Below are 24,103 nucleotides of genomic sequence, written 5' to 3' on the forward strand. Positions count from 1 at the left end.
ATATATACAGAGTCTGTCTGTGTTTCTGGGGATTCCCTCACTCATTTTCCTCTCTCTTTTTCCCAACCTCCTTTCTCTGCGATGACGGTAGTGTAGGTATGGGGGGTAGGAATTAGGGGTTTAGGGGTGGGGGGTTGGGTCTAGGGTTGGGGGGGTTTAGGGGGGTGGGATTGGGGGTATGGTGGGGGTGGTAATGTGGGGGCTGCCCAGTGGGGCCTGGTAGTGTCATCTCAGCAGATTTATATAATCTCCCTCTCTCTCCTCCTCCTCCTCCTCCTTCCTCCTCCTCTTAGGAGACAGAGAGAGGGAGGAGGTGGGGGGCGGGGGGGGCATATCTGGACCTCATCTCAAGAGTCTGTCAGGGATCAGCAGCTTGGTAGGATCAGATCGGTCCAGTTTGGCCTGGTAGGATCAGATCGGTCCAGTTTGGCCTGGTAGGATCAGATCGGTCCAGTTTGGCCTGGTAGGATCAGATCGGTCCAGTTTGGCCTGGTAGGATCAGATCGGTCCAGTTTGGCCTGGTAGGATCAGATCGGTCCAGTTTGGCCTGGTAGGATCAGATCGGTCCAGTTTGGCCTGGTAGGATCAGATCGGTCCAGTTTGGCCTGGTAGGATCAGATCGGGCCAGTTTGGCCTGGTAGGATCAGATCGGTCCAGTTTGGCCTGGTAGGATCAGATCGGTCCAGTTTGGCCTGGTAGGATCAGATCGGTCCAGTTTGGCCTGGTTAAACTCAGTCCAGTCCAGTTTGGCCTGGTTAAACTCAGTCCAGTCCAGTTTGGCCTGGTTAAACTCAGTCCAGTCCAGTTTGGCCTGGTTAAACTCAGTCCAGTCCAGTTTGGCCTGGTTAAACTCAGTCCAGTCCAGTTTGGCCTGGTTAAACTCAGTCCAGTCCAGTTTGGCCTGGTTAAACTCAGTCCAGTCCAGTTTGGCCTGGTTAAATTTAGTCCAGTCCAGTTTGGCCTGGTTAAACTCAGTCCAGTCCAGTTTGGCCTGGTTAAACTCAGTCCAGTCCAGTCCAGTTTGGCCTGGTTAAACTCAGTCCAGTCCAGTTTGGCCTGGTTAAACTCAGTCCAGTCCAGTTTGGCCTGGTTAAATTTAGTCCAGTCCAGTTTGGCCTGGTTAAACTCAGTCCAGTCGAGTCCAGTTTGGCCCACTTAGACCTACATTGATGCATCAGGTGTCCAGAGAATGTCTGGTTGTTTCAGGTGTCAGATCTGATGTCCAGACAGAGAATGTCTGGTTGTTTCAGGTGTCAGATCTGATGTCCAGACAGAGAATGTCTGGTTGTTTCAGGTGTCAGATCTGATGTCCAGACAGAGAATGTCTGGTTGTTACAGGTGTCAGATCAGATGTCCAGACAGAGAATGTCTGGTTGTGTCAGGTGTCAGATCTGATGTCCAGACAGAGAATGTCTGGTTGTTACAGGTGTCAGATCAGATGTCCAGACAGAGAATGTCTGGTTGTTACAGGTGTCAGATCAGATGTCCAGACAAAGAATGTCTGGTTGTTACAGGTGTCAGATCAGATGTCCAGACAGAGAATGTTTGGTTGTTACAGGTGTCAGATCAGATGTCCAGACAGAGAATGTCTGGTTGTTACAGGTGTCAGATCAGATGTCCAGACAGAGAATGTCTGGTTGTTTCAGGTGTCAGATCAGATGTCCAGACAGAGAATGTCTGGTTGTTACAGGTGTCAGATCTGATGTCCAGACAGAGAATGTCTGGTTGTTTCAGGTGTCAGATCAGATGTCCAGACAAAGAATGTCTGGTTGTTACAGGTGTCAGATCTGATGTCCAGACAGAGAATGTCTGGTTGTTTCAGGTGTCAGATCAGATGTCCAGACAGAGAATGTCTGGTTGTTACAGGTGTCAGATCAGATGTCCAGACAAAGAATGTCTGGTTGTTACAGGTGTCAGATCAGATGTCCAGACAGAGAATGTTTGGTTGTTACAGGTGTCAGATCAGATGTCCAGACAGAGAATGTCTGGTTGTTACAGGTGTCAGATCAGATGTCTAGACAGAGAATGTCTGGTTGTGTCCAAGACAGCCGATGGTCAGAATAGTTCATTACAGATAGCTCCGCACGGCTCTCATCTCATTCGGTGTGTTTGTGATTTTAAAAGGGATTCTGGAGGTCTTCATTGGGCATATGAAATGAGCGTTGGTTAAGGACCCACAGATAAACATTCCATCCGTGGGAAAATAAATCAGGTTATTTATTACGACACTAAATGTGATATTTATTTTCCTTCTTCTAGTTGTGTCCAGATGTGTTTCATTCTACTACAGCGGCGGATCATAATGTCATATAGTGTATTTCTGTCAATAGATTTGGTAAATGGAACTTGACCCAAACAATGGAATTGCCATGGAAACCTGTGTGTGTGGGGGGGGGGGGGGGGGGAGAGATCTCCTCGTTGCCCCCCCCAGCAACATTAGCCTAAATTTACTTTAGACTAGGGCTCATAGGACTAGTCAAAAAGTAGTTCACTACATAGGATGCAGATAGAGTTGTGTCTGTTAGCAGCGTGTGTTGTTAGTAGTTCATGTCTGTATGTTGTGTTTCTAAGCCGGTGTGTGTGATTGATAGGTATTGTAGGCCCGGAGCTGTTTACATTGTGTTAGTGGTCAGGAATGCAGATGGGGACAGCGATTGACTTAGGAAATTTGGAGGCAGCCAAACACAGAGTGGAAATGATAACCTAATAACGCTCGACCACAGACAGACACGCTCACTCACAGACAGACACACAAACAATCAGTAAAACACACACACACACACTAAAGCACACACACACACGCTAAAGCACACACACACACACATATTAGCCCAATAACGCTAGATGCACATTTAAGGGAACGAAGACAAAGACCACATAGGGGGAATTTAATATTAGAATGGAACGTTTCACTAGTCCTGTGTTTAGTCCTGTGTTTCACTAGTCCTGTGTTTAGTCCTGTGTTTCACTAGTCCTGTGTTTAGTCCTGTGTTTCACTAGTCCTGTGTTTCACTAGTCCTGTGTTTAGTCCTGTGTTTCACTAGTCCTGTGTTTCACTAGTCCTGTGTTTCACTAGTCCTGTGTTTAGTCCTGTGTTTCACTAGTCCTGTGTTTCACTAGTCCTGTGTTTAGTCCTGTGTTTCACTAGTCCTGTGTTTAGTCCTGTGTTTCACTAGTCCTGTGTTTCACTAGTCCTGTGTTTCACTAGTCCTGTGTTTAGTCCTGTGTTTCACTAGTCCTGTGTTTAGTCCTGTGTTTCACTAGTCCTGTGTTTAGTCCTGTGTTTCACTAGTCCTGTGTTTCACTAGTCCTGTGTTTAGTCCTGTGTTTCACTAGTCCTGTGTTTAGTCCTGTGTTTCACTAGTCCTGTGTTTAGTCCTGTGTTTCACTAGTCCTGTGTTTCACTAGTCCTGTGTTTAGTCCTGTGTTTCACTAGTCCTGTGTTTCACTAGTCCTGTGTTTAGTCCTGTGTTTCACTAGTCCTGTGTTTCACTAGTCCTGTGTTTAGTCCTGTGTTTCACTAGTCCTGTGTTTAGTCCTGTGTTTCACTAGTCCTGTGTTTAGTCCTGTTTCACTAGTCCTGTGTTTCACTAGTCCGGCATGTTGGAGCTTGAAGCCTAAGAATTTCACTGTACCATGCAATCACACCTGCAGTCCTGTACATGTGACCATTAAACACTCTGAACAATCTGAATATGAGTCTGTTAGTGTTAGAAGGGAGAAGGGTTAGTGTCCTGTTGCCATTGGGTTTCTCAGACTAAGTGTTAGTGTAGAAGGGAGAAGGGTTAGTGTCCTGTTGCCATTGGGTTTCTCAGACTAAGTGTTAGTGTTAGAAGGGAGAAGGGTTAGTGTCCTGTTGCCATTGGGGTTCTCAGACTAAGTGTTAGTGTTAGAAGGGAGAAGGGTTAGTGTCCTGTTGCCATTAGGTTTCTCAGACTAAGTGTTAGAAGGGAGAAGGGTTAGTGTCCTGTTGCCATTGGGTTTCTCAGACTAAGTGTTAGTGTTAGAAGGGAGAAGGGTTAGTGTCCTGTTGCCATTGGGTTTCTCAGACTAAGTGTTAGTGTTAGAAGGGAGAAGGGTTAGTGTCCTGTTGCCATTGGGGTTCTCAGACTAAGTGTTAGTGTTAGAATGGAGAAGGGTTAGTGTCCTGTTGCCATTGGGGTTCTCAGACTAAGTGTTAGTGTTAGAAGGGTTAGTGTCCTGTTGCCATTGGGTTTCTCAGACTAAGTGTTAGTGTTAGAAGGGAGAAGGGTTAGTGTCCTGTTGCTATTGGGGTTCTCAGACTAAGTGCTGTTTGGGGTTTTAGGCTGGGTTTCTGTACAGCACTTCGAGATATTAGCTGATGTACGAAGGGCTATATAAAATAAACTTGATTGATTGATTATTTGAAAGCAGCTGAAGGGTGACAGTCAGTCCCTCCTTCTCTCCCTCCCTGTCTCTCTCCCTCCCTGTCTCTCTCCCTCACTGTCTCACTCCATCCCTGTCTCTCTCCCTCCCTGCCTCACTCCATCCCTGTCTCTCTCCATCCCTGTCTCTCTCCCTCCCTGTCTCTCTCCCTCCCTGTCTCTCTCCCTCCCTGTCTCACTCCATCCCTGTCTCTCTCCCTCCCTGTCTCACTCCATCCCTGTCTCTCCCTCCCTGTCTCTCTCCCTCCCTGTCTCTCTCCCTCCCTGTCTCTCTCCCTCCCTGTCTCTCTCCTTCCCTGTCTCACTCCATCCCTGTCTCTTTCCATCCCTGTCTCTCTCCCTCCCTGTCTCTCTCCCTCCCTGTCTCTCTCCCTCCCTGTCTCACTCCATCCCTGTCTCACTGGGCCATCTGTTCTTCTCTCCCTCCCTGTCTCTCTCCCTCCCTGTCTCTCTCCCTCCCTGTCTCACTCCATCCCTGTCTCACTCCCTCCCTGTCTCTCTCCCTTCCTGTCTCTCCCTCCCTGTCTCTCTCCCTCCCTGTCTCTCTCCCTCCCTGTCTCTCTCCCTCCCTGTCTCTCCCTCCCTGTCTCTCCCTCCCTGTCTCTCTCCCTCCCTGTCTCTCTCCCACCCTGTCTCTCCCACCCTGTCTCTCCCTTCCTGTCTCTCCCTTCCTGTCTCTCCCTTCCTGTCTCTCCCTCCCTGTCTCTCTCCCTGCCTGTCTCTCTCCCTCCCTGTCTCTCTCCCTGCCTGTCTCTCCCTGCCTGTCTCACTGGGTCATCTGTTCTTCTCTCCCTCCGCAGGCTGCTCTAAGTGCCTTGAAACAGCTGTCGGAGCAGGGACTGGACACGGTGGACTGCCCTATCAAGGTAAAACACGGAGCATCTATAATGCCACATAGACGCTAGTGGTCACCGACACCTTAAAAAAGAGGGGCCTCAGAATCTCGCCACAGTATATTTGTGCATTCAAATTGCTATCAATAAAATGTAATTGTGTTCGTTGTCCGTAGTTTAAGCCTGCCCATACCATAACCCCACCTCCACCACGGGGCCCTCTGTTCACAACGTTGACATCATCAAACCCGCCCGCCCACACAACACCATATACTTGGTCTGCGGTTGTGAGGCTGGTTGGACATACTGACAAATTCTATAAAACAACGTTGGAGGCGGTTTATGGTAGAGAAGTGAACATTCAATTCTCTGGCAACAGCTCTGGTGGACATTCCAGCAGTCAGCATGACCATTCGATGCTCCCTCTGAGACATCTGTGGCATTGTGTTGTCTGACAAAACTGCACATTTCAGAGTTGTCTTTTATTGTCCCCCAGCACAAGGTGCACCTTCGTAATGATCATGCTGTTTAATCAGCTTCTTGATATGCCACACTTGTCAAGGTGGATGGATTATCTTGGCAAAGGAGAAATGCTCACTAACAGGGATTTAAACAAATTTGTGCACAACATTTGAGAGAAATAAGCTTTTTGTTCGTATGGAACATTTCTAGGATCTTTTTATTTCAGCTCGTGAAACATGGGACCAACACTTTCTTTAACCTGTTTCCTGTCTTTCATGCTCAGTATATATAAATACACTCATGCGCCTAAACGTGTGTGTGTGTGTGTGTGTGTGTGTGTGTGTGTGTGTGTGTGTGTGTGTGTGTGTGTGTGTGTGTGTGTGTGTGTGTGTGTGTGTGTGTGTGTGTGTGTGTGTGTGTGTGTGTGTGTGTGTGTGTGTGTGTGTGTGTGTGTGTTTCCCCCTGGTGAAAAAAGGCCAAGCGCATATTTACATGAGAGTCAAATACACGATTCACGATATAGTAGGCTGAGGTGTAGCTGTAGGCTGTATATATACAGTGGGGAGAACAAGTATTTGATACACTGCCGATTTTGCAGGTTTTCCTACTTACAAAGCATGTAGAGGTCTGTAATTTTTATCATAGGTACACTTCAACTATGAGAGACGGAATCTAAAACAAAAATCCAGAAAATCACATTGTATGATTTTTAAGTAATTAATTTGCATTTTATTGCATGACATAAGTATTTGATACATCAGAAAAGCAGAACTTAATATTTGGTACAGAAACCTTTGTTTGCAATTACAGAGATCATACGTTTCCTGTAGTTCTTGACTAGGTTTGCACACACTGCAGCAGGGATTTTGGCCCACTCCTCCCTACAGATCTTCTCCAGATCCTTCAGGTTTCGGGGCTGTCGCTGGGCAATACGGACTTTCAGCTCCCTCCAAAGATTTTCTATTGGGTTCAGGTCTGGAGACTGGCTAGGCCACTCCAGGACCTTGAGATGCTTCTTACGGCGCCACTCCTTAGTTGCCATGGCTGTGTGCTTTGTGTCGTTGTCATGCTGGAAGACCCAGCCACGACCCATCTTCAATGCTCTTACTGAGGGAAGGAGGTTGTTGGCCAAGATCTCGCTATACATGGCCCCATCCATCCTCCCCTCAATACGGTGCAGTCGTCCTGTCCCCTTTGCAGAAAAGCATCCCCAAAGAATGATGTTTCCACCTCCATGCTTCACGGTTCGGATGGTGTTCTTGGGGTTGTACTCATACTTCTTCTTCCTCCAAACACGGCGAGTGGAGTTAGACCAAAAAGCTCTATTTTTGTCTCATCAGACCACATGACCTTCTCCCATTCCTCCTCTGGATCATCCAGATGGTCATTGGCAAACTTCAGACAGGCCTGGACATGCACTGGCTTAAGCAGGGGGACCTTGCGTGCGCTGCAGGATTTTAATCCATGACGGCGTAGTGTGTTACTAATGGTTTTCTTTGAGACTGTGGTCCCAGCTCTCTTCAGGTCATTGACCAGGTCCTGCCGTGTAGTTCTGGGCTGATCCCTCACCTTCCTCATGATCATTGATGCCCCACGAGGTGAAATCTTGCATGGAGCCCCAGACCGAGGGTGATTGACCGTCATCTTGAACTTCTTCCATTTTCTAATAATTGCGCCAACAGTTGTTTCCTTCTCACCAAGCTGCTTGCCTATTGTCCTGTAGCCCATCCCAGCCTTGTGCAGGTCTACAATTTTATCCCTGATGTCCTTACACAGCTCTCTGGTCTTGGCCATTGTGGAGAGGTTGGAATCTGTTTGATTGAGTGTGTGGACAGGTGTCTTTTATACAGGTAACGAGTTCAAACAGGTGCAGTTAATACAGGTAATGAGTGGAGAACAGGAGGGCTTCTTAAAGAAAAACTAACAGGTCTGTGAGAGCCGGAATTCTTACTGGTTGGTAGGTGATCAAATACTTATGTCATGCAATAAAATGCAAATTAATTATTTAAAAATCATACAATGTGATTTTCTGGATTTTTGTTTTAGATTCCGTCTCTCACAGTTGAAGTGTACCTATGATAAAAATTACAGACCTCTACATGCTTTGTAAGTAGGAAAACCTGCAAAATCGGCAGTGTATCAAATACTTGTTCTCCCCACTGTATGTGTGTGTGTCCACTCCGCTCTGCATTTACATAGAATCCCCCCACCCCCACCTCTCCTTCCCATGCCCCGCCCCCGCACCTCTCCTCCACATGTCCCGCCGCTGGCCACCTAACGCTTTGCATGATGGTTATCTGTCTGTCACCACTACACCAGAGTCTGGTCATGGGCCAACAAGTCACACACACACACAACCACTCCACTGTGGGAAACACATGGCTCTGTCCACGGAACCTTCCGTGTCACCCTCCAGGAACGGCGCCAGAAGGAATCAGGCGTTTGATTTTCATAGTGGGCACGTTTCTTTTTTTTTCACGGGACTTCCTATGTGGGCATCCATGTGCGTGCAACTTTTTTAAAGCGTTTTTTTTATATAGTAAAGACATGTAATTTAACTGTAAAAATGTATTGCCTTTTAAATTGGAATGAACACAACCAGTCATGATGTTTTCATCAGATTGTCAAACAAATCACTTCATGTGGCGGCACAAGTTTGGGGAAGCTTACAATTCATCCTACTATTTATCCTACCATTCTCCTACCATTTATCCTACCATTTATCCTACCATTTATCCTACAATTTCTCCAGATCTACGCACCAGTTATGATTTTAATATGCTCATTTTAAATAAAGGTTAAATAAAATAAATGTTAAAAAAATTATGGAACAGTTTCATTTCAAATATAACGTTTTCCTTTTTCTAAATTTGTTTAATCCCAAAGAGCTGAATTAAAATGCTACGGATCTAAAAGTTAATATTCTACTAATACTATTACACCATCCTCTGCCATGTGGACACACCATTACACCATCCTCTGCCATGTGGACACCCTGATACACCATCCTCTGCCATGTGGACACCCCATTACACCATCCTCTGCCATGTGGACACCCTATTACACCATCCTCTGCCATGTGGACACCCCATTACACCATCCTCTGCCATGTGGACACCCCCTTACACCATCCTCTGCCATGTGGACACCCTGATACACCATCCTCTGCCATGTGGACACCCCATTACACCATCCTCTGCCATGTGGACACCCCATTACACCATCCTCTGCCATGTGGACACCCTGATACACCATCCTCTGCCATGTGGACACCCCATTACACCATCCTCTGCCATGTGGACACCCCATTACACCATCCTCTGCCATGTGGACACCCCATTACACCATCCTCTGCCATGTGGACACCCCATTACACCATCCTCTGCCATGTGGACACCCCATTACACCATCCTCTGCCATGTGGACACCCTATTACACCATCCTCTGCCATGTGGACACCCTGATACACCATCCTCTGCCATGTGGACACCCTGATACACCATCCTCTGCCATGTGGACACCCCATTACACCATCCTCTGCCATGTGGACACCCTGATACACCATCCTCTGCCATGTGGACACCCTGATACACCATCCTCTGCCATGTGGACACCCCATTACACCATCCTCTGCCATGTGGACACCCCGATACACCATCCTCTGCCATGTGGACACCCTGATACACCATCCTCTGCCATGTGGACAACCCATTACACCATCCTCTGCCATGTGGACACCCCATTACACCATCCTCTGCAATGTGGACACCCCATTACACCATCCTCTGCCATGTGGACACCCTGATACACCATGATCCACTGGCGACTAAAGACATGACAGCATGGAACTCAGAGACAGCCTATAGGCCAATGCAGCAGTAGGTCTATAACTTCCATCAGTACATAAAGACGAAAAATAAAAACAGAAAAATTAATTTTTATGACATTTCCACTGGATAGATGATGGTGATCTGTGATTATCGAGGGGGTTGAGTGTTGGAAAGACTCTTTAAATACTGTGAGGAACTATTATCATTAGCAATGGATGTTTAAAAAAAATATATATATTTTGTTGACTTACTGTGTGAGGTGAAGAAAAAATTAATAACAAGCTCAGCTTATTAGTGGCGGACATGGTGAGTTAAGACCATCAGAAATCAGACATCCCCAAATGGGCACGTTCCTACATTTCACCAGGTTATTCAAAACTCAGGACAGGCAAGGAGGTACGGTAGGGCAGGCCCCCAAAGGCCCACCCATAACGTCGTCCCCACCTGCCCTCTCTCTGTCTCTTTCTCTGTGTGTCTCTCTGTCTGTCTCTCTGTCTGTCTGTCTGTCTCTCTCGCTCTCGCCCCCTCCCTCCCTGCTATCTCTTCTTCCATGACAGAGAGGAGGGAGGAACATCCAGATAATTAAATAATGAGTTATGGGAGTGGAAAGTCATTGGGGTGAGAGTACAGCAGGTGTAGCCCTGGGAAAAGGATCTGTCATCTTCAGAGTTAAAGATGAAGACGGAGTGAGGACAAGCTGACCAGTGCTCTGATTTACCTCATTATCACAGATAGACTGTGAATACATGACCCACTACATTATCACAGATAGACTGGGAATACATGACCCACTACATTATCACAGATAGACTGGGAATACATGACCCACTACATTATCACAGATAGACTGGGAATACATGACCCACTACATTATCACAGATAGACTGGGAATACTTGACCCACTACATTATCACAGATAGACTGGGAATACATGACCCACTACATTATCACAGATAGACTGGGAATACATGACCCACTACATTATCACAGATAGACTGTGAATACATGACCCACTACATTATCACAGATAGACTGGGAATACATGACCCACTACATTATCACAGATAGACTGTGAATACATGACCCACTACGTTATCACAGATAGACTGGGAATACATGACCCACTACGTTATCACAGATAGACTGTGAATATATGACCCACTACATTATCACAGATAGACTGTGAATACTTGACCCACTACATTATCACAGATAGACTGGGAATACATGACCCACTACATTATCACAGATAGACTGGGAATACATGACCCACTACATTATCACAGATAGACTGGGAATACATGACCCACTACGTTATCACAGATAGACTGGGAATACATGACCCACTACATTATCACAGATAGACTGGGAATACTTGACCCACTACATTATCACAGATAGACTGGGAATACATGACCCACTACATTATCACAGATAGACTGAGAATACTTGACCCACTACATTATCACAGATACACTGGGAATACATGACCCACTACATTATCACAGATAGACTGGGAATACTTGACCCACTACATTATCACAGATAGACTGGGAATACATGACCCACTACATTATCACAGATAGACTGTGAATACATGACCCACTACGTTATCAAAGATAGACTGAGAATACTTGACCCACTACGTTATCACAGATAGACTGGGAATACATGACCCACTACTCTCTGAACTACATGGGTAGTTAATCAATTAATTAATCTTTCTCTTTAGACACACATTTATGTCATTCCCAAATAACACCCTATTTCCGATATAGTGCACTACTTTTGAGCAGAGCCCTATGGGCCCTGGTCTAAAGTAGTGCACTGAATAGGGATTAGGATGCCATTTGGTTGACGCAGGCTGAGAGAAAGCGCATTTGGGGGGGTTAGTGAAGGGTGCATGACATGTATATTCGCAAACTCCACCTCCAGTGCAGATGTCAGCGCTAGTGGAGACCGTTAGATCCAGAGGTCATAAGGTCAACACTAGTGGAGGCCGTTAGATCCAGAGGTCATAAGGTCAGCGCTAGTGGAGACCGTTAGATCCAGAGGTCATAAGGTCAACGCTAGTGGAGGCCATTAGATCCAGAGGTCATAAGGTCAGCAGGTCAGCGCTAGTGGAGGCCGTTAGATCCAGAGGTCATAAGGTCAACGCTAGTGGAGGCCGTTAGATCCAGAGGTCATAAGGTCAACGCTAGTGGAGGCCGTTAGATCCAGAGGTCATAAAGTCAACGCTAGTGGAGGCCGTTAGATCCAGAGGTCATAAGGTCAGCGCTAGTGGAGGCCGTTAGATCCAGAGGTCATAAAGTCAATGCTAGTAGAGGCCGTTAGATCCAGAGATCATAAGGTCAGCACTAGTGGAGGCTGTTAGATCCAGAGGTCATAAGGTCAGCAGGTCAGCGCTAGTGGAGGCCGTTAGATCCAGAGGTCATAAGGTCAACGCTAGTGGAGGTCGTTAGATCCAGAGGTCATAAGGTCAGCAGGTCAGCGCTAGTGGAGGCCGTTAGATCCAGAGGTCATAAGGTCAACGTTAGTGGAGGCCGTTAGATCCAAAGGTCATAAGGTCAGCGCTAGTAGAGGCCGTTAGATCCAGAGGTCATAAGGTCAGCGCTAGTGGAGACCGTTAGATCCAGAGGTCATAAGGTCAACGCTAGTGGAGGCCGTTAGATCCAGAGGTCATAAGGTCAGCACTAGTGGAGGCCGTTAGATCCAGAGGTCATAAGGTCAGCGCTAGTGGAGACCGTTAGATCCAGAGGTCATAAGGTCAATGCTAGTAGAGGCCGTTAGATCCAGAGGTCATAAGGTCAACGCTAGTGGAGGCCGTTAGATCCAGAGGTCATAAGGTCAGCAGGTCAGCTCTAGTGGAGACCGTTAGATCCAGAGGTCATAAGGTCAACGCTAGTGGAGGCCGTTAGATCCAGAGGTCATAAGGTCAGCGCTAGTGGAGACCGTTAGATCTAAACAATATTTACATTCTGATAAAGGAAGGATGGAGCCACAAAGAGGATGAGGGAGGGAGAGACACATATATATACAGAGATACAGAGATAGATATAGAGAGAGAGGGATACAGATAGATATAGAGAGAGAGGGATACAGAGAGAGACAGAGATACAGAGATACAGAGGGAGAGGGATACAGATAGATATAGAGAGAGAGGGATACAGATAGATATAGAGAGAGAGGGATACAGAGATACAGAGGGAGAGGGATACAGATAGATACAGAAAGATATAGAGAGAGAGGGATACAGAGGGAGAGGGATACAGATAGACAGAGATACAGAGAGAGACAGAGATACAGAGGGAGAGGGATACAGATAGATACAGATAGATATAGAGATCGATACAGAGAGAGAGATATAGAGATACGGAGAGATATACAGAGAGAGACAGTGCCCTCCACAAATATTAGCACCTTTGGTAAATATGAGCAAAATGGGCTGATTGAAAATAAATTATGTGAAATAAATATTATTGGCACCCCTAGAAATTCTTATGAGTAAAATCTAACTGAAGTATATTCCCATTCATATTTGACATTTTTAAGTTCACCTGAGTGATTAGGAACACTTAAGTGGTAAGCCATGACTTCTTGTTTCACTGGGGTATAGATATGAGGTGACACACAGGCCAAGTTCCCATAGTCATCCATCACTGTGGGGAAGACCCGAGAATACAGTAATGATGAGCGACAAAAGGTTGTTGAGCTGCACAAATCAAGCACCTGGAGATGTTAACAATCGGCCTGGAAGTGGACGTGTGTCTTGTTGGATTCTGGGGTAAAATTAGAAACCGAACAGTCTATATTGACCCCACGCACGTTGAGAAGTATGGTTCGAGGGGCCAAAAAATCTCCCAAGGATCCCAGCTGGAGAATTGCATACGTTAGTTGGGTCTTGGGGTCAGAAATTCTCCAAAACTACGATCAGATGCCTCCTACGTAAACACAAGTTGTTTGGGAGGGTTGCCATAAAAAAAAGCCTTTGCTGTCATCAAACAACAAACTCAAGTGCCTACAGTTTGACAAACGTTACTGGAACTTTCATTGGGACCGGGTTCTACGGTCAGATGAGACCGTCTTAGAGTTTCAATGGGACCGGGTTCTATGGTCAGATTAGAGTTTCAATGGGACCGGGTTCTATGGTCAGATGAGACCAACATAGAGCTTTTTGGAAACAAACACCAGAGGTGTTTGGTGTAGACAGAAAGATAGCCATGCAGAAAAGTACCTCATCCCCACTGTGAAGTACGGTGGTGGATCTTTGATGTTGTGGGCCTGTTTTTCTTCAAAAGGCCCTGGACAACTTGTTAGGATACATAGCATCATGGACTCCATCAAGTACCAGCAGATATTCAATCAAAACCTGACTGCCTCTGCTAGGAAGCTTCAACTGGGCCGTGGTTGGATCTTCCAGCAGGACAATGAACCAAAGAACACCTCAAAATCAACACACAAATGGTTCACTGACCACAGATTTAAGGTTTTTCCGTGGCCATCCTAGTCCCCTGACTTAAACCCCATAGAAAACCTGTGGGATGGGCTGAAGAGGAGAGTCCACAAGCGTGGACCTGGGAGTCTGAAGGATCTGGAGAGATTCTGTATGGAGGAATGGTCTCAGATCCCTTGCAATGTGTTCTCCAACCTCATTACGCGTTATAGGGAAAGTCTCATAGCTGTTATCCTGTTGAGGACAAGGGGGTGCTGTTTTCACTTTTGGAGAAAATCGTATGATTTTTAAACGGCCTCGTACTCAATTCTTGCTCGTACAATATGCATATTATTATTACTATTGGATAGAAAACAGTCTCTAGTTTCTAAAAACGTTTGAATTATTTCTCTAAGTGAAACAGAACTCCTTTTACAGACCATTTCCTAACCGGAAGTGAGATTTCCAAAAGCGAACTCTCTCTTCAGGAGCTTGTCTATAAAAGGGCATGTCACTTATGACTGTAGAAACACGTCATACGCCTTCGCCTGGGTGTAATGCGGAAGTGAGAGAAAAAATCAGTTGATTATCTCGACCAGGGACTGAACACAACGTCTTGGACTGAGACGTGCGCACTTTTATTTATTTCCTGGGCGCGAAGTCTGACCTGTACTCGGCTCATTGAAGAACCTTTTTAAAGGTGAATATGATCTCTGGCTTCGATTTTCTTTGATACATGTCACAATATCATCTTAAAGTATGTTTTTTCAATATAGTTTAATTATATTATTGAAATTTATTCTGGACTTTAGACGTGATGCGACGCAAGAATTGGTTCAAGAACGAGAGGCTAGCAATGCTAGCTAATGGTGCTTGCTAATTCTGAGGGAAATCGTTCGTTATGGATCCAAATAAAGTCGGTTCTGAACAAAGGACCCCTTGGAGAACATTCTGATGGAAGATCCACAAAGATAAGGACCCAATTTGGGATGCTTTTTCATATATATCTGTCGAACTGTGCTATGCTACCGTTTGACTAGAAGCAATGCTGCTGTGTGCTAGCTATTGTAGTAAGCTAATATAACGATATATTGTGTTTTCGCTGTAAAACACTTCAAAAATCGGAAATATTGGCTCTGTTCACAAGATCTTATTCTTTCATTAGCTATCCACCATATATTGTTCTGAAATGTTTTATGATGTGTAATTAGTAGTTGACGTTGGTGTCTGTATTTTCTCTGGCTACTGCCGTGCGATTTCTGACTGTAGCTGTGATGGTGGCTATGATGGTAGCAGTAATGTAAAACTGATTTATAGCTAAAATATGCAAATCTTTCGAACAAAACATAGATTTATTGTGTAACATGTTATAGGACTGTCATCTGAGGGAGTTTTTTCTAGGTTATTTAGGTTGGTTCTAGGTTGGTTCTAGGTTAGTTAGGTTAGCTACTTGCATGCTACCGTTGCTGTGAAAAATGTCTGTCTGTCTTTTGTATTTGGTGGTGTACTAACATAAATATATGTGGTGTTTTCGCTGTAAAACACTTAAACAATCGGAAATATTGTCTGTATTCACAAGATATTTGTCTTTCATTAGCTATCCACCATATATTTGTCTGAAATGTTTTATGATGTGTAATTAGGTAGTTGGTGTCTGTATTTACTCTGGCTACTCCCGTGCGATTTCTGACTGTAGCTATGATGGTAGCAGTAATGTAAAACTGATTTATAGCTAAAATATGCAATTTTTTTGAACAAAACATAGATTTATTGTGTAACATGTTATAGGACTGTCATCTGAGGTAGTTTTTTCTAGGTTATTTAGGTTGGTTCTAGGTTAGTTAGGTTGGCTTGTGCATGCTACCTGCAGCCTACTTGTGCTGTGAAAAATGTCTGTCTGTCTTATTTTATTTGGTGGTGACCTAACATAAATATATGTGGTGTTTTCTCTGTAAAACATTTAAAAAATCGGACATGTTGGCTGGATTGACAAGATGTTTATCTTTCAAATGCTGTATTGGACTTGTTAATGTGTGAAAGTTAAATATTTCAATTTTGTTTTTTGAATTTGCCGCTCTGCCTTTTCAATGGAATGTGGGAGGAGTGCCGCTAGCGGCACCCGTGGCCTCAACAGGTTATCTTGGCAAAGGGAGGTTGCACAAAGTATTGAATGAAGGGTTGCCAATAATTAATAATAATGTTTTATGATAAGAAATTGTTGTATTACATTTTTTCGTTCAATTATTTTACTTTAATTAAAGGTTAGATTTTATAATTTTTTTTACAGAAAGCTTGTAGTCTCCCATCCACTAAATGACGAGGTGTAGAACAGGGAAGAGACTCAGAGGGTATGCTAATTTGGTATAGAGCAGACCTAACTCACTCTATACATTTATTGAAAACAGGAACATTTTACATTTGGTTAGAAATAAATACAGAAATAATCTGAACAGAGAAAAAATTCCTCCTGTGTCTACCTACATCCCCCCCAATAGAATCTCCATACTTTAATGAAGACAGCTTCTCCATCCTGGAGGGGGAGATCAACCATTTCCAGGCCCAGGGACATGTACTAGTCTGTGACGACCTAAATGTCAGAACTGGACAAGAACCTGACACCCTCAGCACACAGGGGGACCAACACCTACCTGGAGGTGAAAGCATTCCCTCCCCAATGTGCCCCCCCAGACACAACTACGACAAAACAACCAACAAAAATGGGTCACAACTCCTGCAGCTCTGTCGCAGAGAACCAGAAAACCTGAGCCTACGCCTTCACTATGGTGAAACACTAAAACAATACAGAAATACACTACGAACCCACTGGATTCTCCAATTACCTTGAATGAACTACAGGACAAAATACAAACCCTCCAACCCAAAAAGGCCTGTGGTGTTGATGGTATGCTACATGAAATGATAAAATATACAGACCACAAATTCCAATTGGCTATACTTAAACTCTTTAACATCATCCTCAGCTCTGGCATCCTCCCCAATATTTGGAACCAAGCACTGATAACCCTTATCCACAAAAGTGGAGACAAATTTGACCCCAATAACTACCGTGGGATATGCATCAACAGCAACCTTGGGACAATCCTCTGCATCATCATTAAAAGCAGACTCGTACATTTCCTCAATGAAAACAATGTCCTGAGCAAATGTCAAATTGGCTTCTTACCAAATTACTGTACGACGGACCACGTATTCACCCTGCACACCCTTATTGATAAACAAACAAAACAAAAGCAAAGTCTTCTCATTCTTTGTTGACTTCAAAAAAGCTTTTGATTCAATTTGGCATCAGGGTCTGATATACAAATTGATGGAAAGTGGTTTTGGGGGAAAAACATAAAAAATTATAAAATACATGTATACAAACAAGTGTGCGGTTAAAATTGGCAAAAACACACATTTCTTTCCACAGGGACGTGGAGTGAGACAGGGATGCAGCTTAAGCCCCACCCTCTTCAAATATATATCAATGTATTGGCAAGGGCAATAGAACAGTCTGCAGCACCCAGCCTCACCCTACTAGAATCTGAAGTCAAATGTCTACTGTTTGCTGATGATCTGGTGCTTCTGTCACCAACCAAGGAGGGCCTACAGCAGTACCTAGATCTTCTGTCACCAACCAAGGAGGGCCTACAGCAGCACCTAGATATTCTGTACATATTCTGTCAGACCTGGGCCCTGACAGTAAATCTCAGGAAGACAAAAATAATGGTGTTCCAAAAAAGGTCCAGTTGCCATGACCACAAATACAAAATTCCATCTAGACACTGTTGCCCTAGAAACTAAACCTACCTCTGCCTCAACATCAACACCACGGGTAACTTCCACAAAGCTGTGACAAGGCAAGAAGGGCCATCTATTCCATCAAAAGGAACATAAAACAACATTCCAATTAGGATCTGGCTAAAAATACTACAATCAGTTATAGAACCCATTGCCCTTTATGGTTGTGAGGTCTGGGGTCCGCTCACCAACCAAGAATTCACAAAATGGGACAAACACCCAATTGAGACTCTGCATGTAGAATTCTGCAAAAAATATCCTCAGTGTACCATTCATGCAGAGCAGAATTAGGCCGATACCCGCTAGTTATCAACATCCAGAAAAGAGACGTTAAATTCTACAACCACCTCAAAGGAAACGATGCCCACACGTTCCACCACAAAGCCCTCACCTACAGAGAGATGAACCTGGAGAAGAGTCCCCTCAGCCAGATGGTCCTGGGGCTCTGTTCACAAACACAAACAGACCCCACAGAGCCCCAGGACAAAAACACATTTAGACCCAACCAAATTATGAGAAAGCAAAAAGATAACTATTTGACACACTGGAAAGAATCAACCAAAAAACAAAGCAAACTAGAGTGCTATCTAAACACAGCGGCAGAATTTTTCAAACAGAAATTTGCATCCTGCAGCACAAACTCCAAAAAGTTCTGGGACACTGTAAAGTCCATGGAGAATAAGTGCACCTCCTCCCAGCTACCCACTGCACTGAGGCTAGGAAACACTGTCACCACCGATAAATCCACGATAATTGAGAATTTCAATAAGCATTTGTCTACGGCTGGCCGTGCTTTCCACCTGGCCACCCCTACCCCGGTCAGTAGCCCTGCACCCCCCACAGCAACTTGCTCAAGCCTTCCCCATTTCTCCTTCACCCAAATCCAGATAGCTGATGTTCTGAAAGAGCTACATAATCTGGACCCCTACAAATCAGTCCGGCTAGACAATTTGGACCCTCTCTTTCTAAAATTATCAGACTGACTTTTTTCTCTGTATACATCAATGATGTCGCTCTTGCTGCTGGTGATTCTCTGATCCACCTCTACGCAGACGCCACCATTCTGTATACTTCTGGCCCTTCGTTGGACACTGTGTTAACTAATCTCCAAACGAGCTTCAATGCCATACAACTCTCCTTCCGTGGCCTCCAACTGCTCTTAAATGCAAGTAAAACTAAATGCATACTCTTCAACCGATCGCTGCCAGAACCTGCCCGCCCGTCCAGCATCACTACTCTGAACGGTTCTGACTTAGAATATGTGGACATCTACAAATACCTAGGTGTCTGGTTAGACTGTAAACTCTCCTTCCAGACTCACATTAAGCATCTCCAATCCAAAATTACATCTAGAATCGGCTTCCTATTTTGCAACAAAGCATCCTTCACTCATGCTGCCAAACATACCCTCGTAAAACTGACTATCTTACCCCCAAAGCCAATTCCCCCTTTGGCCACCTTTCCTTCCAGTTCTCTGATGCCAATGACTGGAACGAATTGCAAAAATCACTGAAACTGGAGACTCATATCTCCCTCACTAACTTTAAGCATCAGCTGTTCGAGCAGCTTACAGATCATTGCGCCTGTACATAGCCCATCTGTAAATAGCCCATCCAACTACCTCATACTGTTATTTAATTATATTTTCTTGCTCCTTTGCACCCCAACATCTCTACTTGCACATTCATATTCTGCACATCTATCACTCCAGTGTTTAATTGCTAAATTGTACTACTTCGCCACCATGGCCTATTTATTGCCTTACCTCCCTTATCTTACCTAATTTGCACACACTGTATATAGACTTTTCTTTCTATTGTGTTATTGACTGTATGTTTTGTTTATTTCATGTGTAACTCTGTGTTGTTGTTTGTGTCGCACTGCTTTGCTTTATCTTGGCCAGGTCACAGTTGTAAATGAGAACTTGTTCTCAACTGGCCTACCTGGTTAAATAAAGGTGAAATAAAAAAATGTAAAGAATACCTGACCATTGTGACTGACCCAAACTTAAGGAAAGCTTTGACTATATACAGACTCAGTGAGCATAGCCTTGCTATTGAGAAAGGCCACCGTAGGCAGACCTGGCTCTCAAGAGAAGACAGGCTATGTGCACACTGCCCACAAAATAAGGTGGAAACTGAGCTGCACTTCCTAACCTCCTGCCAAATGTATGACCATGTTAGTGACACATATTTCCCACAGATCACACAGATCCACAAAGAATTTGAAAACAAATCAAACATTGATAAACTCCTTTCATACTTCAACTATTTGCACATTGTTACAACACTGTACATAGACAATAGTATAACATTTGAAATGTCTATATTCTTTTAAAACTTTTGTGAGTGTAATGTTTACTGATTGTTTATTTCTCAATGTTTATTGTCTATTCCATTTGCTTTGGGAATGTAAACATATGTTTCCCATGTCAATAAAGCCCTTTGAATTGAGAGAGAGAGAGAGATACAGGAAGAGAGAGACAGAAAAAGAGAGATACAGGAAGAAAGAGAGACAAATAGAGAGAGACAGTGACAGAGAGAAACACAGGAAGAAACAGAGAGAGCGATACAAAGATGGATATAAAGTAAGGAGAGAGACAGAAAGAGAGAGAGATACAGAGACAGACTGAGAGACATGAGGAAAGAGAAAGAGACAGGAAGAAGGAGAGAGAGAGAGACAGATAGGGAGATATACAGAGACAGATTGAGACAGGAAGAAGGAGAGAGAGAGAGACAGATAGGGAGATATACAAAGACAGATTGAGAGACATGAGGAAAGAGAAAGAGACAGGAAGAAGGAGAGAGAGAGATAGGGAGAGATGTATAGCCAATAGACAAAGGGTTGATGAATGTCTAAAGCATTAAAAGAGGGCCTAACGTTAGGGTTAAGGGTAGGGCCTAATGTTATTGATAAGGGTAGGGCCTGAAGTTAGACTCAGGGTTAAGGGTCCAACGTTAGCATTAGGGTTAAGGGTCTAACGTTAGCATTAGGGTTAAGGGTCCAACGTTAGCATTAGGGTTAAGGGTCTAACGTTAGCATTAGGGTTAAGGGTCCAACGTTAGCATTAGGGTTAAGGGTCTAACGTTAGCATTAGGGTTAAGGGTCTAACGTTAGCATTAGGGTTAAGGGTCTAATGTTAGCATTAGGGTTAAGGGTCTAACGTTAGCATCAGGGTTAAGGGTCTAACGTTAGCATCAGGGTTAAGGGTCCAACGTTAGCATCAGGGTTAAGGGTCCAACGTTAGCATCAGGGTTAAGGGTCCAACGTTAGCATCAGGGTTAAGGGTCTAACGTTAGCATTAGGGTTAAGGGTAGGGCCTAACATTAGGGTTAAGGGTAGGGCCTAATGTTATTGATAAGGGTAGGGCCTGAAGTTAGACTCAGGGTTAAGGGTCCAACGTTAGCATTAGGGTTAAGGGTCTAACGTTAGCATTAGCGTTAAGGGTCCAACGTTAGCATTAGGGTTAAGGGTCTAACGTTAGCATTAGGGTTAAGGGTCTAACGTTAGCATTAGGGTTAAGGGTCTAATGTTAGCATTAGGGTTAAGGGTCTAACGTTAGCATCAGGGTTAAGGGTCTAACGTTAGCATCAGGGTTAAGGGTCCAACGTTAGCATCAGGGTTAAGGGTCCAACGTTAGCATCAGGGTTAAGGGTCCAACGTTAGCATCAGGGTTAAGGGTCTAACGTTAGCATCAGGGTTAAGGGTCCAACGTTAGCATCAGGGTTAAGGGTCCAACGTTAGCATCAGGGTTAAGGGTCTAACGTTAGCATTAGGGTTAAGGGTCTAACGTTAGCATTAGGGTTAAGGGGCTAACGTTAGCATCAGGGTTAAGGGTCTAACGTTAGCATTAGGGTTAAGGGTCTAACGTTAGCATTAGGGTTAAGGGTCTAACGTTAGCATTAGGGTTAAGGGGCTAACGTTAGCATTAGGGTTAAGGGGCTAACGTTGGGGTTAAGGGGCTAACGTTAGCATTAGGGTTAAGGGTCTAACATTAGCATTAGGGTTAAGGATCTAAAGTTAGCATTAGGGTTAAGGGTCTAAAGTTAGCATTAGGGTTAAGGGTCTAATGTTAGCATTAGGGTTAAGGGTCCAACGTTAGCATTAGGGTTAAGGGTCTAACGTTAGCATTAGGGTTAAGGGTCTAATGTTAGCATTAGGGTTAAGGGTCTAATGTTAGCATTAGGGTTAAGGGTCTAAAGTTAGCATCAGGGTTAAGAGGCTAAGGTTAGCATTACGGTTAAGGGTCTAAAGTTAGCATTAGGGTTAAGGGTCTAACGTTAGCATTAGGGTTAAGGGTCTAGCGTTAGCATTAGGGTTAAGGGTAGGGCTGAAGTCCTCAAGACAGGAACTATTCTACGTATTAAAACAGTGATTCTTTCCAGGAACAAAGGATGTATTGTGAAGATATTTAATATAGGGCCTCAGTCAATCACATTTATTTCTAAAACCCATTTTAAATCAGCAGTTGTCTCAAAGTGCTGTACATAAACCTAGACTTAAACCCCAAAGATCAAGTAATGTAGAAGCTAGGAAAAACTCTTAGAAAAACAGGAACCTAGGAAGAATCCTTGAAAGGAACCAGGCTCTGAGGGGTGGTGAATAGGGCCTCTATGGTTAGGATTAGAGGTATGGATCATGTCCCTTGACAGGATCCCTTCTATGTATTAGATCAGAAACGATTTCAATGGAGATGGGAAGGAAGGATGCATGTGTAAGGATCCATTCTAACATCTTGCTTCTCCCTCTCTCTGATTGGTTCCCCAGAGCAGCGAGGTGTGTGTCAGAGAGGACGGACACTAAACAGACTAACTCAGGCACCACCCACCACTCAGGTCGCCATGGATACAACAGGCTGTCGTCAAGGGGATGACCCCTGACTCTTCCCCGTCACCTATGACCCCTATTCCCCCACGACCGCCGTTGCATCCTGGCAACAACCTGGAACAACATGCAATGGAGTGTGTGGATGTGTACCGAGAGAAGAAAAAAATGAAATAACCGACTAACTAGAAAAAGATGGGGGAAAAACCTATGAGTCTCTATGTGAAGACAACACCATCCTAACACATTACATGTATTGATCATTTACGAGGAATTTAAATTTAAAAAAAAATAATAATACAAATATATGAAGAAAAAAAAACTAGATTGAGTATAAACATCTAGATTTTCCCTGTTGGATAGATGTGTAATGAAATGGGTCAAACCCCAATAAAGTTGGATAGATGTGTAATGATATGGGTCAAAACCCAATATGTATATCATGCCATGAAGACAGAGGCAACATTATAGGGGGGGGGGGGGGGACAAAGTTGTGTAGCTTATTTTCCCAGGGGTAATTATGTTTATTTTCTAGTTTATTCATCTAACAATGCTTGAGTACTGACTGTATTATAAAATTAGCCAATAGCAGTGCTGTGAAAGTTGTAGCTGTTGTCTTCTCATACAGTATATTCACCCAGCTTATCTTTCATGCTGATATTAATAAAAAATAAAAAAATATATATATATTACTTAATCATCTATCTATATGGATGTGAATGACTTGCAGAAATATCATATGCACAGAAAAAGGTTTCTTCGTGTGGACAAAAAGGCCATCCTGCCTGGTGTTTAGCATTAATCAATAGAGCTAGCAGGCAGGGTGAGGGTCTATTCAATTGGACGTCAGTCAATTCAGGAAGGGATTTGAAGTTAAAACAAACAACAAAAAAGCAATTTTTTTAACATTTATAAATAGCTTATTTTAAATTAATTGAGAAATCAATGAAAATGGATGCCATTTTGTTCAATAATTGAATTGCAATTTCAGTTTATTTCCTGAATTGACTGACCTCAATTGGAATTGAGCCCAACTCTGCTATCAGGGGACTGTGACGTGGTTAGGGGGAAGCACAGCAGGTTGGGCCAACCTCTCCTCTGGGTCCTGCAGGGGGAAGCAGCAGGTTGGGCCAACCTCTCTGGGTCCTGCAGGGGGAAGCACAGCAGGTTGGGCCAACCTCTCCTCTGGGTCCTGCAGGGGGAAGCAGCAGGTTGGGCCAACCTCTCCTCTGGGTCCTGCAGAGGGATATACTATGAAGCAGGATCAATGATATATATATGAGTTGTTGGTTGTTGACGCAATCAATACCAATTAAGAATGTTTCTGGCAGTTAGCTGGCAAACTCCTTGATCCTAATTTGTAGTATACCCCCTTGGTCTGCCTGCCCTCGTGTAAGGGCACTTCACCACAGACAGCGTCACTAGAATGGGTTCTTCTCACCAGAGAGGTAGAGGAGAGTTTGGCAGCCATGTTGGTAAGGACCTAAAATCATAATACCCCACCCCTGTAAAGTG

The 24,103-nt window shown here is 44.3% G+C and overlaps 1 protein-coding gene and 1 long non-coding RNA gene across 8 annotated transcripts in view; both read left to right on the forward strand.

Moving 5' to 3' along the window:
* stau2 (staufen double-stranded RNA binding protein 2) overlaps nt 1-22,858 on the forward strand; it is a 322,536-nt gene extending 299,678 nt beyond the window's left edge. For all 7 annotated transcript variants that reach the window (XM_071414103.1, XM_071414100.1, XM_071414106.1 and 4 more), the window contains exons 15-16: nt 5,207-5,272; nt 22,532-22,858. In XM_071414103.1, coding sequence (XP_071270204.1) covers nt 5,207-5,272; nt 22,532-22,567 — 102 coding nt within the window. In that variant the 3' untranslated portion in view covers nt 22,568-22,858. The remainder of the gene's footprint in view (nt 1-5,206; nt 5,273-22,531) is intronic.
* On the forward strand, nt 12,658-19,744 carry LOC139583247 (uncharacterized). Its single transcript, XR_011676516.1, has 2 exons — nt 12,658-14,663; nt 14,776-19,744. It is a non-coding gene; the product is annotated as an uncharacterized lncRNA (long non-coding RNA).
* Nucleotides 22,859-24,103: the final 1,245 nt, after the last annotated feature.

This window comes from Salvelinus alpinus, chromosome 8 (assembly GCF_045679555.1).
Source record: "Salvelinus alpinus chromosome 8, SLU_Salpinus.1, whole genome shotgun sequence".
NCBI lineage: Eukaryota > Metazoa > Chordata > Actinopteri > Salmoniformes > Salmonidae > Salvelinus > Salvelinus alpinus.